Source organism: Vulpes vulpes, chromosome 7, assembly GCF_048418805.1.
Source record: "Vulpes vulpes isolate BD-2025 chromosome 7, VulVul3, whole genome shotgun sequence".
Classification (NCBI taxonomy): Eukaryota; Metazoa; Chordata; class Mammalia; order Carnivora; family Canidae; genus Vulpes; species Vulpes vulpes.
Window position 1 is genome coordinate 69,505,970 of NC_132786.1, and position 15,870 is coordinate 69,521,839.

Here is a 15,870-nt window from a genome sequence, read left to right on the forward strand (position 1 = left end):
GATACATTTTTTTTTTTTTTAAAGGTGCATCAGAGTTTAAGCTTCACAAGGGTAGGAACCGTGTCCCTTGTGCTCACCATTTTGTTCTCAGTGATCAGAATAATGTCTGGCACCCAATAATTATCTATTGAATGAATTTGTGAGACCCATTCGTTCTTGCCTAGTTCATAGTTTTTATCTAGTGGGAAAATCTAAGGATGAGACTAGAAATATAAGTGCCCTCTGAGTGAAAAATGATAAAAATTTGGGGATAGTACTCCTTTGTTTCATTTATCTTCCGCCACCAACTTTCTCAAGAGTTTCTGTGGGATGAAGAATAAAGTAATGGTATGGTGTTTGTAAAACTTTTACCTTCAAGGGACCTTAAGATTATGTAGTTCAATCATCATATATTTTTTTAAATTTTTATTTATTTATGATAGTCACACAGAGAGAGAGAGAGAGAGAGAGAGAGGCAGAGACACAGACACAGGCTGAGGGAGAAGCAGGCTCCATGCACCGGGAGCCCGATGTGGGATTTGATCCTGGGTCTCCAGGATCGTGCCCTGGGCCAAAGGCAGGCGCTAAACCGCTGCGCCACCCAGGGATCCCCCAATCACCATATTTTAAAGCTGAGAAAACAGGTTTATTAGATTGTACAGCTAAGTTGCTTATAGGTAATAAGAATTTCCTGGGCACTACTGCCTGACTTTCTGAAGATGCAGGTCTATTTGTAAGGACATATATCTAAGTAGATATATATATATATGTGTGTGTGTGTGTGTGTGTGTGTGTGTGTGTATACGTGTGTATGTATATATACATGTGTGTATACATGTGCGTGTGTGTGTGTGTGTGTGTATAGGCAAGTGGGAAAGGGATAGGGCTGCACGTCATCGTCAGTTTTTTATTTTGGAAGTCCTTGAAGATAATAAAAATAAAGCAGAACCTACTGGTGAAAATGTGGGAAAAAAGATGGAGAGGGCTGAGTGGATACAGTCATGGTATATTTAGTGAATTTGGAGATTTTCTTCCTCTTTTTAGAAAACTACTGCTTTCTCTGTATTGCTGACCCCATAGTGGGTACTGTTATTATCACTACTACTTAACCTAATAGCGTCGAGTGCTTATTACATTACAAGCATTGTGCTAAGTGCTTTATGTACATAGAGCCCTGTAAGGTAGGTATTATACCAGTTAATTTTACTCATGAGCATAACAAGACCCAGGGAGGTTAACTCAAGTCTTCACTCAGCTAGTACGTGCTGGAACCTTGATTTGGACCCAGGACTCCCAACTCCAAAGTTTGTGCATCTATACCAGGTATTGCAAACTGATACCTTATTTTTATTATAACATTGAGGCCTTTGTGCTCAAGTTTTTGCTTCTTTTTCATTAGTTTGTCAAAACTTTTTAAGTTGAGCCCCCTTTAACTCCATTTGTAATTAAAATTGGTATCACATGCAAGTAAATTAAATTAGGAAAAAAAAACTCAGGTAAGTATTATAAGATAAACAATACTTTAAAATATGCTACACCCATGTGGTAGATATGAGAAGATTTAGTTGAATAGTCTTCATTTTATGTTACTGAATTAATAATGTAATTTTTATAGTAGTTGTATATATGGTTGTAAAAATCCCTGGTAGAGTGCTTGGCATATGGTAGGTGATCTAGGCATGATAGTAATTTTTATTATTTTATTTTAGTTTCCACTTGACTTGTAACCTAGGTAGTATCTTTTACTTGTGGATGACATGCCAGTAAAATGCTTTAACTGCACCATTTCATAATCTGATACAGTAGTCTCAGCAGTTACCAGCACACTGTCCTTATGTGGACCACTTCATTTTTGTTGTTATTCTCTTTTTGTAGATCTCCAGGATTTATGTGGGTAGAAGTATATTTTGGTAATTGAGGGCTGTGGTTCTCATTTCAGTATGCATTAGAATCACCTGGAGAGCTTATTAAAAGGCAGTTTGTGGGGCACTACCCCCACACTTTGTAATTCAGTAGGTGTGGGTGGTGTCCGAGCGTTTGCATTTCTAACAGATCCCCACAGATGCTGATGCTGCTATTCTACAGAAGTGGCGAGACTTCTAATCAGTGTTCTTTTACGAGTATTCATGTCCACTGAGTTACTGTATTGATAGTATCGATGCTGCTGAACTTACTGTGAAATAATATGGAGAAATTTGGTTTATGTAAGTGTAATTGTTCTTACTGCTTAAGGAAAAGCTTCTATTTTTTTTTAAAGATTTTATGTATTTATTCATGAGAGACACACAGAGAGAGGCAGAGACACAGGCAGAGGAAGAAGCAGGTTCCCCATGGGGATTCTGATGTGGGACTCGACCCCAGGACCCCGAGATCATGACCTGAGCCAAAGGCACATGCTCAACCACTGAGCCACCCAGGTGTCTCCAGGAAAAGCTTCTAGAGGTTACTTTTGTTTTAGAGAATTTCAAAGTGTAGGTTTTAATGTATGTCTATTATTTATCTTTATTCAAGACATAAAAACACATGGGTTCAATTTTTAAGAATGTATTTTACGATTATATATATGTATTTTTAGTGATTTATTTATTTGATAGAGAGAGAATATGCAGGGAGGGGCAGAGGGAGAGAATCTTTAAGCAGAACCTTCCCCCCTTCTCCTGCAACCGGAGAGCCCTACTCGGGACTCCATCCCAGGACCCATGATCATGACCTGAGAGTCAGATGCTCAACTGACTGAGTCACCAGGCACCCCTCGGATTCTATTTTTAATTATAATTGATTATAATGGGGATCCCTGGGTGGCTCAGCGGTTTGGTGCCTGCCTTTGGCCCAGGGTGCGATCCTGGAGTTCCGGATCGAGCCCCGCGTCGGGCTCCCGGCATGGAGCAGGCATGGAGCCTGCTTCTCCCTCTGCCTGTGTCTCTGCCTCTCACTCTCTCTCTGTCTATCATGAATGAATAAATAAAAAATCTTAAAAAAAAATAATTGATTATAATGAAATTTGGTTGTAATTGACTTCTGAGAATTTCAGAGTATCTGGATGATGTGGCAATTTAAAAATAGTAATAGAAATTTTTATTTTCTTTAGTTCTTTTCAAGAATCTTTAAAAACAAATTTGATAGACTAGTATTGAAGTCAATTTGGTACTCATCATTCCCACTTACTTACAAAGTAGATTTCACTCAGAATTTCACTTATACCAACATAACAATTTTACCTTTTCTTCTTAAAGCATCGCTTGTACCTTTGAGGATAAGATGGTGTAGAGGGGTTATTCTTCAAGAGAAGAAAAGGCAATCAGAAAATTTTGTCCATAAGATTAGTCTAAAATGTATTCAGTGATTACTGAATGCCTTTATGTGCCAGGCATTATGGTGAAAATCGGTGCCAAAGTAATTTATCTTTTTCATGCACAATGAGGGGTTTTAGTGGATTGTAACAATATGATGTAATTGTGTGATGAGGTTACTGATAAACCCAGTGCTGTCAGATGCTTCATTAATAGAATTAGTATTGTGTACAGATCTTGGGAGGTGAAGTTCTGCTGTCTTATTTTGCTAGACTATGTCCACAGTGTTACATTTGGTCTGGGGCTAAGGGACAAATTGGAGTCATTCCAGAAGTGAGGATCCCTGCTGTTCAAAGGTCTGGCCATTTTTGCAGATGAGGATCGTTGGAAAGTAGGAGTAATATATCTTGAGGGAAGAGATCTTAATTATGTTTTTAGTTCCTTGCTGTAATGTAAGATCCTTGAGGACAGGGATCCATCCTTTCTTGTTCAGCATTTTGTCATCAGGGCTTTATGCAATGGAGGGTGTATATTCAACACACTGTTGGATGAGGCAATTTTGAGGGGAAGATGATGGTTAGTTTCAAATATTTGTCTTGTAGATGGCTTGTTAATTAGATTTACTGCTTGTATCTCCAGAGGACAAATGGAGACACCAGGGATGGAATTTTTAGGTGGGCACATTTCAATTTTACATAAGAACTTTGTAAAACTAGTTAAGCAAGTCCTATCAATAAACTTTTTTAGGGATTTGAATTCTGCCATTTTAAATGCTTGGGTAGAGGCTGTATGGGGCCTTAACTAGAAAATACACCTGCTTTTAATAAATACAGGTAAAGGTGATTTCCGCTATTTTTCTTTTTATTTAAGTATTTTGTTAAATAATAACCAATAACATAGTTTTCCCCAAAGTTAGTCCTTTTTTGTCTTTTCAGACTAAAGCAAGGCAAAGAACTGGACCGGGAGAGGGCTTTTGCCAATGAGCAGTTAACCAGAGCTATTCTTCGAGAGAGGATATCAAGCGAAGAAGAACGAGCCAAGGCAAAGCACCTGGTGAGTATTAAAGATTTAATAGAAATGTCTTGTCTACAAGGAGATCACTGATGTTTGGGAAAAGCTAATGATGCCTTACCAGCTTTTAGTGTTGACAAAATGCATGGTCTTTCTCTTAGATTTTCTTGTGTTTTTTTTTTTTTTTTTTTTCCTTTCACAAGTTGTTGACAATTTGCAAAGATTAACCGTGAAGGACTTTTTAAATCAGGTAACTTTATTGCATTAAAGATCAACAGGGAGACACTGGCACAAGCATCTTGCCTGAAGGGATATTGCTTGTTTGCTCTCCCCACCCCTGCCCCTGCCCTGATTTTGATTTCATTGTATTTGAAACCTCTGGGGGCAAGCAGCCTATCTTGTTTCTCTTTCTGCTTGCAACCACCAGATTTTAGTCCAGAAAGTCTCCAGCAAAGGTGAGTAAGGTTTGGTCAGTCACTTTCTGGGATTGATTGATTGATTGATTGATTTTACTTTCTGGGCTTTAGAAAGGGAAAAATGCAGAGCAAAGACTTTGAGGGAATGATCTTCTTAAAGAAAGGGAATCTTTTTTTTTTTTTTTAAAGAACTATTCAAAAAAGATTTAAAAGCAAAGACTACATGAACATGTTTAAAAATGATTATTAATAGCAGGGAGAAAATTTAAAAGGCACGCCTAAATCTGTCATTCTTATATAACCATGATTTACACTGGGGTATGTTTCCTCTAGACAATTTTTATTTCCTAGGTCTATTACATACTTAGAATATATGAGAATTTGTATATATAAGAATGGATAAATATTTGAACAATGCTGCCTATAGCATTTAGCATCATGAACATTTTTCTTACATCAATGAATGTTCTTCTGAAATGGAATTTTTAATGGCTGAATAAAGTTCTGTTGTCTTTGTGCATAATAACATAGCAAACGATTTTCCTGTTAGGTAAAAGTGGGGCTGCTCTGGTTGAAGCCTGGGGTCCTGACTACTTACCTTCCATTTCACCCTTCCTAAAAATCCACATCTACCTTCTCAAACCTTTAGTGTTCATTGGAGTGTAGTTAGTAATTCAGTGGAGAGGTAAAATGAGACTAGGTGATGTCCCCAGCTCAGCAGGCAATTAAAAATTGTTTAAAAATTGATAAGAAAAGTATCAGTTTTTGTTCTCTGGTATTTTCCCTTTCTGGGAGAGGTCACGTGCCATTAGAGAAAATAAAAGGAAGCTGATGTGTAGTGAATCCATTTCTCCAAAAACTAATTCAAGGTCCAGACTGAATGGATAGACAGTGAAACCAGAACAAAGGTGATGGACCAAGAAAGAAATGTCCAGGGACAGGCTGTTTTGTAACTCTCTTCTTTCTCCATTCTAGGGTTATAGGATATAGATGGCAAATTACAATATCTCTCAGATTTCAGCACCTATCATAATATTAGCCAAATAGAGCCCTTATAGCACTTTGGGAATAAAAGTAGAATTTATGCAATAGGATTGTAGTTGATCAGTCCTGGCTTGCATGTTCTTAGACGTTTGAGTGGTAGTTCATGATCAAAGCAACATGACTGCCCACAGTATAATTTAGGTACCTGATGATTCCCAACTTACATACAAGATTAACCCCCTGTATTGTTATTATTCATTATAGAAAGCATGCATATTTGCTGCGTGAGGATCAGAAAGTAAACAGAAAAAAATACTAAGGTCAGTTAAATTACCACTATCCAGAGATAATTGCTGTTAACGTTTTGGCTTATTTTTATATTCCTTTCCCCATTCCACTAAGTCTGTATAAAACATTTATATTAATATGTTTATATGTATTTCCCCAAACACAGACAATAGTATACATAGTCTCATATAATTCTGGACATCAAAAAATAATTTAGACTATAAGGTAAAAATCTTTCTCTATTAATAAATATATATTTGTATGACCATTTCTAATGTCTGAATGTATTTCACTGAATTTTCTTCTAATAAAATTTCTTTCTAGAAAATTTGGAAAATAGAAAAATTACTAAGGAACCACCTCATACTCATTAGGATGGCTACTATCCAAAAAAACAAAAACAAAAAAAGACAATAACAAGTATTGGCAAGGATGTGGTGGAAATGTAAAATGGCACAGCCACTATGGAAACCATTATGGCGGTTTCTCAAAAGACTAAAAATAGAATTACCATATGATTCAGTCAACCCACTTCTGGGTATTTATCCAAAAGATTTGAAAGCAGAGTTTCAAAGAGATATTTGTATGCCCATGTTCACAGCAGCATTATTCACAGTAGCCAAAAGGTGGAAGCAGCCCAAGTGTATATCAACAGATGAATGCATGAACAAAATGGGGTGTACACTTAGAATGAGATGTTACTCAGCCTTAAGGAAAGAAATTCTGACACATGCTAAGACATAGATGAACCTCGAGGATGTTATGGTAAGTAAAATAATCCAGTCACAAAAAGACGAATGCTGTAGGATTCCACTTAGATGAAATATCTAGAGTAGTCAGATCTGTAGAGGTAGAATGCAGAAGGATGGTTGCCCTGGGTTTGGGGGGAGAGAGAAATGGAACACTTTTCAGTGGGTATAGAGTTTCAGTTTTGAAAGATGAAAACAGTTCTGGAGATTGGGTATATAACAGTGTTAATGTACTTTACCTGAACTTTTCACATCTAAGTGGTTAAGATGGCAAATTTTATGTTTATGTGTATTTTTGTCACAATTAAAGATAAAAAATTCTAAGGAAATAAGCATTTACTGCACCTATAATATTTAAAGAGTATACAGTTCATTTTTTCTTTCTCCCTGTGTGTACAGTCCAGGTTTCCAGATTCTACATCTTATATAACATGTGATATGGGATGTGATTTAAGTCTAATGTTGTCCCTGAGTCCTCAGCTGGGGACACGGGCATCCCCAGAACCCATAGTTCATGTGAGAGTCACCTTGAGGATGTTAGCACAGTTCTGCTGTGAGGCTGGGTCCCCATTGCTTCCATTCTTAACCCTAACATGGGGGACTGTTTGGGTGATGGCCAAACATTGATTTGGTCCTCTTCATTTAGAACCCGAATGTTGCAGCCTTTGTAAAAGGTAAAGGTTGGGGTTCACACGTTGCAAGGAATTAGAAAGCTTTCTTTCAGGAGAACTAGAAAAAAAAAAAGAAACAAAATTGATGTGATATTGGTACTGTGAAATAAAACTAACTCTACTCCCAGCCCCCATGTTCCTCCGCCCACTAGCAGTTGACATTTAGATTGCTTGCTTTCTCCTTACATGGGAGTTTGGGCTTCTCTTCCCAAAGATCTTTACAGAGGCTCTTTGAAGGACAAAGTCACGAGAGCCTTTTGCTGAAGTTTTAAAATAGGATCAGATCTGACTTTCCCTTTAGGAAGAATTGCTTTAGTTGGAGAAGCTGTAAGGACTATTCTAGATCTGAAAAGACCCTGGCAGCCAGTCACCCTACTTCTTACTCATTGGAATGATAATTTTAGTTAGCAGTTTTGCCCAGAAGTCTTGAAGAGGCAGTTCACTGATAATCTTACCTACATGAAAATGCTAAATACAATTCACATTAAAAGAATGCTTCTTAGGAAAGCACCTCCATAAAGAATGAAGATTTCATAATAGGACAGCAGCAGGCAACCTGTAAAGTTTGTGCAACTTGACATTCTGTGAATCATTAAGATCTCATACATATAAATCTAACATTTGCTATGTCATTAGATTAAAAAAAATTAAACTGTAGGGACTTGTGTCTTTAAGTTTGCAGTTACATTTCTTTTTAAAATGCTGATTAAAATTTTGACTTTTTTTTCTATCTTATTAAATTTCGCTGATTTGATGACATTAGTCTTTTTTTGTCATCATCACTTAACGGTGATGTATTTTTTTTTTTAAGATTTTATTTATTTATCCATGAGAGACACAAAGAGATGCAGAGAGAGAGGCAGAGACACAAGCAGAGGGAGAAGCAGGCTCCATGCAGGGAGCCCGATGTGGGACTCTATCCTGGGACTCCAGGATCACGCTCTGAGCTGAAGGCAGCACTAAACTGCTGAGCCACCTTGGCTGCCCTCTTTTTTCTTTTTTAACCTCAACTTTAAAATAACCTAAAATTTACCTAAGGAAATGTTTAAATATTTATGCATCTAGTTGTAAAATAGTTCCCTTCACCCATTGGACAATGTTTTAGTGAGTGCTTACTATATGAGAAACACTGGGCTAGATACCAAGAATATATAAATGAAAGAGACAAACTCTTGTCCGTAAGAAGTTCACAGTGGGGTACCTGGGTGGCTCATTTGGTTAGGTGCTCAACTCTTGGTTTCAGCTTGGGTCATAGTCTCAGGGTCCTGAGATCAAGCCTTGTTTCAGGCTCTGTGCTCAGTGTAGAGTCTGCCTGAGATTCTCTTTCCTCCTTTTCCTCCTCCTTTTCCCCCTGCTCTCTCTCTCTCTCTCTCTCTCTCTCTCTCTCAAAGAAAGAGAAATAAATCAATTCATAGTATAATGGGGGAGACACTGATACATTAAAAATAATGTTAAGAAGGGCTAACTCTGTTAATAGAGCCATATATTCTTGTGAGAATTCTCAGTTTGGGGAAAGCAGGGACTTTCTTTTAACTCCTTGCTATATATGCAATCATTTGTTCAACACATATTTGGGTGCCCAATATGTACTAGTTCCTAGCAAGGGGAAATTAGTCAATTCATACTTGTTGATTGAATAAATGAAGAATTGAATCTATTCAAGCCTTGAAAATGGGAGAGGAAGTGGGAGAGAATAGGAAATATTTCTCAGGGAAGTGGTGCCTGAGCTGAGTCTTGGAGGTATGAGTGGGAATTACACATATGGCTGAGGAGTGGGGATGGCCTAGTCTTAAATATTGCAGTTGAAAGCTTGGGGGCACAGGGACAGTGGGACACTACCAGGAATGGCTGAGTCAGAGGTCCAGGGCAAGGAGCATTGAAGAGTGAAGCAGAAATTGTAGGGCTAAGGTCATGAGTTCTATGAATGTAATCCAAGGAACCCTGGATTGGATACATATAAGGGTTTAGAAGGGCAGAAATAAAGTACTTGGGCATTTTGGTATCTCACTCTAGTGAAGTGTGAAGGATAGACTAGAAGAGGAAGTGAATGGAAATGGGCAAGTTATAAGTCTTCACATTAATCCAAGAGAGAATAAGTGGTACTTGAATTAGGACAGTGCTAGTGGGGATGGAGAGAAAAGAGGGAAAGAGGTAAGGGATACTTACGTGATAGTATGACTAGGATTTTAGATTTGAAGGGTTGAGAGAAATGTCAAGGGTAGCCCCAAGGTGTCTGTTATTAGAAACCCTCTTATTTTTATTTATTTATTTATTTTTTATTTATCTATGATAGTCACACACACAGAGGGAGAGAGAGAGGCAGAGACACAGGCAGAGGGAGAAGCAGGCTCCATGCACCGGGAGCCTGACGTGGGATTCAATCCCGGGTCTCCAGGATCGCGCCCTGGGCCAAAGGCAGGCGCCAAACCGCTGCGCCACCCAGGGATCCCCAGAAACCCTCTTATTTTAAACAGGAAAAATAGTAATGAATTACAAACAATCTGGGTTAAATGTATATTGTGAAGTATAACTTCAGTGTAGAATTGGAAAGATTCTGGCCTCAGATATGGCACTAATTATTTTGTTTGACTTTATTTAAAAAAATATTTTATTTATTCTTGAGAAACAGAGAGAGAGCAGAGACACAGGCAGAGGGAGAAGCAGGCCCCCCACAGAGAGCCCCATGCGGGACTCTATCCCCAGACCAGGATCATGTCCTGAGCCAAAGGCAAATGCTCAACCACTGAGCCACCTAGGCATCCGTATTTTGTTGGACTTTATTTATTTTTAAAAGATTTAAAAAAATATTTTATTTATTCATGAGAGAGAGAGAGAGAGGAAGAGACAGGCAGAGGGAGAAGCAGGCTCCATGCAGGGAGCCTGATGTGGGACTCAATCCCAGGTCTACAGGATCATGCCCTGGGCTGAAGGTGGCGCTAAACCGCTGAGCCACCGGGGCTGTCCTTGTTGGACTTTAGATGAGATCATTAGATCATTATGTATTTTGGTCCCTTTCTGCATTCCTCTCCTTTGCAAATTAATTAAACACCTACTATGTGCTAGGCACTGTTAGTTGCTGGGGATGCCAAAATGAACTACATCTGGTTGCTTTTCCTCGAGAGTCTCCTGTCAAGTATAAGGTTTGTGGGAAGGTCATTCTTAACCTTGAACTTTTTTCCTACTTATATTTCTTTGGATCTCTAAAACTTCATAGTGTTTAGAAAAAAAATAACACTAAAAAATAGAGAAGATGAATGCATAAATTTAGTTTTTCTAAATTTAAGTGACTGTTTCACCAAAATGTCACTTTTATCCCCACTTTCCTTTTTGTCTGAAATGCACCAGTGAAGCAATCAAGAAGAAGAATTGATTAATTTTGTGCTGTGTGCTTTTCAGTTCTGTGTTTTGTTTGTGCTTCAAACTGTGACAGTTGAAATTTCATGGCAAAAAAAGAGAAAGGTTTTGAAATTTAAGGTATGGAGGAAAATGTCTAAATTAAAAGAAGTAGATAAGAATACCACTGCTGCCCAAATATAAGTGGCATTCTGGCCAAGGGCAGAGGATGCAGTTGGGGGTGTCATTTTGAAATGATCAACATGGTTCTTGCTAAAAAATTCTCAATAAAAAACAGTAAGACTAATCACTTGGGGCTTTCAGTGTCATTAAAATTAACCAGGTGAGTCAAGTTGCAGTGTAGCGGCAGTTCTCCTAGGTTCTTTTATTGGGCACTTAAACATACTTAAAAAAAAAAAAAAACTGTTATAGGGACGTCTGGGTGGCTCAGCAGTTTAGCGCCTGCCTTTGGCCCAGGGCATGATCCTGGAGTCCTGGGATCGAGTCCCACATCAGGCTCCCTGCATGGCGCCTGCTTCTCCCTCTTCCTGTGTGTCTGCTTTTCTCTCTGTGTCTCTCATGAATAAATAAATAAAATCTTTAAAAAAAAAAACTGTTGCAGTTTTTTGGGTGCAATTTAGCACTTTGATTATAATCTCTATTAGTGTGTTCCCTCTGGTTATATAAACCGTGTGCTGGTTTTCTTGCAAAAAAAAAAAAACACCAAGCCCCAAATGTTGTGACATGCATGGTATATTAAATTTACTTTCAATGCCAGAAAATGAATTTAATGATTTTGAGCTTTTGCTTTTGAAGACTATTTAAATGTAGAGTTTCTACTTTATGTGTGAGGAATCTAAACCATGTAAGTTGAGATATTTTCCTCAGTGTTACTGGTAAGAATGGGACCTGCGATCCATCTATAAGTCTTATTCTTACTGACTCTTGCTCAATTACTGTCTGAATAGGAAGTTTAAAGAGCCTTTATCCCTTAAGACCAGTAGGAGCAGAGGTGCAGTACATCGTTTTGCCTCCTGTGTGTTTGGATTCAGCAGGCCATTACAGTTTCCAGGACAGAGCATTTAGATGCCATCTTCTCTCTTTATGTTGTTTGTTATCATGTATGGTCCTTACTTCTGTGTGTGTTAAAGCAGTATTATTATTGTCAGCGGGAGGGCACATAGTCCTATGAAGAGATTGTTAATGAAATACTCCATGGAAAGGCAGGGCCGCTTCAGGTGTGTTTGTTTGCTTCTGCAGTAAAAAGGAACAGCATGTTTTGTCTCAGCTTGCCAGCCTCGCCATTATGTGAAGAGCCCAGAGAAAGAATAGGACTGGATTTACAGATTTCAGTATTGCTTCTATTCTGAGAGCCTAACCAGATGAATATATTTCTCGAATGTACATGGTCATACCCCCTTCTCATCCAGCTTTACAGAAATGCCTGGGATCTCAACATTACCAAATAGCCTTAGAGAAGCATGATATCATGCTGAGCAGATACTGAGGGGCCCGGAGTAGGGAATGGCTGAGTGTTCTTCTGGTAAGGAGATTAAATCTCACCGTCAGGGATGATGAGTCAGTCCACTGAACACAATGTACAGGTGATGGCAATTTGCTTGTGTTGCTTTTTTCCAAGGAAGTATTCTCTGGCTGTGTGACCTTGTTGACAAAGTGATTAGAGAGAAGAAATAGCACAGTTGACTATAATGCTTTTGGGTGTTCTTACCAAAAACTAGTTGTATTCAAAGACCACTGTGAGGAGCAACTCTGCTTAGAATGTGCTGTCATATTTCCATTTGAAATGTACTTTAAAAAAATGCATGAGGTTGCTTGCAAACGGGTTGGCTCAGGGCAAGTCTTGCCGCGTGGTGTCCTATGTGGTAGCCCTGCCATCAATAGCTTATTGACATCCCATCAGTTGGGTCATTATGGGTGTCAAGGTAAGGTATGGGGAGCCCTGAGTAAAAAATCCATAGGTAACTAAGGTGCAAAGGGTTGGTTATAATTCAGTCTCTTTATAATGACCTGGCATTTATTGTTAATTTTTGCCTTCCTTCTTGAAATGAACTGTCATTAAGCCTTTAGAATCTTACTGAACTGACATCATAATCTCATGTCCTACTGAAGAGACTAAGAAATATGGCCCTTAGTTTGTTTTAACCTTTAACAAATTAAAAGTTTAACATAAATATAATGAGGCCTGTCAATCCTTACAAATCCCACATTATTTGCACATTATTTGGTGAATGAGACTGTAAAGCAAATGTGCTCCTTTTTTGTTCACCAGCAATCTTTTCAGTTTGTCTTCATGTCAGTTCTGATATAGCCTTGGAGAATTGCTTTCAACCTATTGTGGACAGACCTGTGACGTAGTGAATTCAGCAGTAAATTGAATAGTAGTAATGTTTACTATGTGACATACCATGTGCAATGAGATCTTCATTTTTGTTTTTTTGGCATTAAAATTTTCTCAGTGTTGGACATTTTTTTTCATTAATCTTTTTAAAGGTTTTATTTATTTATTCATGAGAGACATAGGCAGAGAAGCAGGCTCCCAGGGGGGAGCCTGATGTGGGACTCAATCCCAGGACCCCGGGATCATGACCTGAGCCAAAGGCAGACGCTCAACCACTGAGCCACCCAGGTGTCCCAATGTTGGGCATTCTTGAACAACTCTGTATCTATATTTATTTCTTTTCCATGTCCTCAATTTTATTGCTTAGTTATAATTCCTAAGTGGGACTGAGTTATGTTCTTCCTGAGCTTCTTGATGTTTTAAACTGTGCCCTCCTTGTGAGGGAAGAAGGGTTTATTTTCGTGTAGCCTAGGGTTATTCCCTTAACCAGAAAGACATTCAACATTTGGTTCCAATGTGACTCTCTCCATTCTTTTCTTTACTAACTATATTTTAAGGATGACTTCTCCTGAAAATACCGAGGGGCAGAATCACCAAATGAAGTAAGGCCTCCATTCGCTAGAGAACAGAAATCTGTTTACAAACCTGCAGTATTTATTACATACCTCATTTAGCCCATTCATCATTTTAATAGAAAAATGAGTCATTTTAGATGATTCTGAAATAATTCGAGGTAAACTACATAGCCCCAAGCAGAATATGATTTACTCAGCACCAAGCTATTTTCAAAAAAATGTAATGGAATGATCAGCACCAATAATTTATGATTACTTGTGGTAAACTCATCAGATGTCTTCATTGTCATAGAAATTTGTTGATGAAATTAAAAGTTAAGAGGAGGTTACTAGCTAAATTCTCTATTCTTGCACCTTTTCTGACAAATAGCTACAAAGCCCCATACTTAACTCTGTGTTTAAATATCCTCTGCCTGGGCAGCCTGGGTGGCACAGTGGTTTAGCACCACTTTCAGCCCAGGGCATGATCCTGGAGACCCATGATCGAGTCCCACGTCGGGCTCCTTTCATGGAGCCTGCTTATCCCTCTGCCTGTGTCTCTGCCTCTCTCTCTCTCTCTCTCTCTCTGTGTGTGTGTGTATGTGGGTCTCTCATGAATAAACAAATAAAATATTTAAAAAAATAAAAATAAAAAAAATCCTCTGCCTGTTTAAAACACTGTAAATTTAATTCTAGATTGTGTTTAATATTCTCTTGATAAGAAAGAACATCAGCCTGTGTCACAGGGCAAATTTTATTGGAGATTATAGGCTTACTTATACACTTTCTGCTTAGGCACTAAACATTATTCTTTTTACAGTTTCTTTAGTCTGATTCTCAGATACACAGCTAGCTGATCGCCTGGGACCATAGCTCTAAACCCAAAAGGAATCACATAATGTTTCTGTGTAGTGCTGTATTCCTCAGGAGCTTTGTTAATAACCAGCATCACAGTGAAAATAGTTGATACTTGATTTTAATACTTTTCATTTTAATACTTTTCATAACCAAGAGTTTTCAAGTCTAGTGTCTTACTTGGTGTTAATAATTGCTTGAATGGGTAGGACTTCCATCATTCATTCCCCTTACAGCCAATGAAACAAATGTTCAGAGAGACTCTGAACTTAAAGGTTGCAAAGGGAATGAGCTACAAATTAGGTTCCCACTGCCTGTGTGATCTTATTAGTGGCACAATTTAGCAAATTTTGTTATTAAGTTTTTAACCTGTAGTAGTTTGTACCAGCTGTGTTAGAGTAAGGGGACTTTTAGAGGCAGGCAAATGGACAAAGGAGAAATTACTGGAGACATAAATAAAAAAGGCATCAAAAATCATGCATATGATGAGCACATGCAGGAAGTAAAAACACCACAGCATGATGGGCATACTATACTCATGGAGAAGGAACACGGAGGCAGGCAGCCCTAGCCAGTCTAGCAGGCCTTGTGTGGTATTGCTTAATGAAATAATGTATTCATAATTGCAACACTAGTGGGGATTAAGAATAATCTGTTTAAGGACAAGAAATGGAATAATACATATTATAACTAAAGTTTCCTTCTAAATTATTTTGAATTGAAAAAGTTTTGGCATGTCAGGTTTTATATTTCAGTATTCAAAAAATTTCTCACCTGTGAATCTATACATTACAAAGGATACTGGTTAAATTAAATGTTATTGTATGCTTTTATAAAGTCATTTTTGAGTGTATTTATTTAAAAAATTGTTATGATCTGTTATATTTTGGGAAAGGTGATTGATAGAGTTACCAAAGGACCTGGTTTGTAGCAATTACCTTCTTCCTTGCCCTCAGAAGAACACCAATAGATAACAGCAGAATCTTTACTTTTCTTTTTCTTTTCTTTTTTTTTTTTTTGGTGTGCAAGGTAATCTCTTTATTTGCAGGGGGAGGTAAGGGAAGATTCATTTTTTTTTCTACTTTGGATAATAAAGATGTGTTAATCTAGCAGGATTCTTGTTAAGAATATAGACTTGATGCAGTAGCTTATTTATAAAAGTAAATGTAATATATTCACAGTATCCACTTACTCTTGCAGTGTATTCAGTTTTGTATTTTGTGTTTTCTTTGAATTTTATGAGAAATTTATTTATTTTTTAAAGATTTTATTTATTTATTTGAGAGAGAGAGAGAGAGATAGCCAGAGAGAGCACAAGCAGGGTGAAGAGGGAGAAGCAGACCGCCCGCTGAGCAGGGAGCCTGAGGTGGGATTTGATCCC

The 15,870-nt window shown here is 38.0% G+C and overlaps 1 protein-coding gene across 2 annotated transcripts in view; it reads left to right on the forward strand.

Moving 5' to 3' along the window:
• Positions 1 to 15,870, forward strand: part of CHCHD3 (coiled-coil-helix-coiled-coil-helix domain containing 3) — a 275,676-nt gene that overhangs the window by 93,665 nt on the left and 166,141 nt on the right. For both annotated transcript variants that reach the window (XM_026010858.2, XM_026010857.2), the window contains exon 4: positions 4,205 to 4,322. In XM_026010858.2, the coding sequence (XP_025866643.1) occupies positions 4,205 to 4,322 (118 nt within the window). The remainder of the gene's footprint in view (positions 1 to 4,204; positions 4,323 to 15,870) is intronic.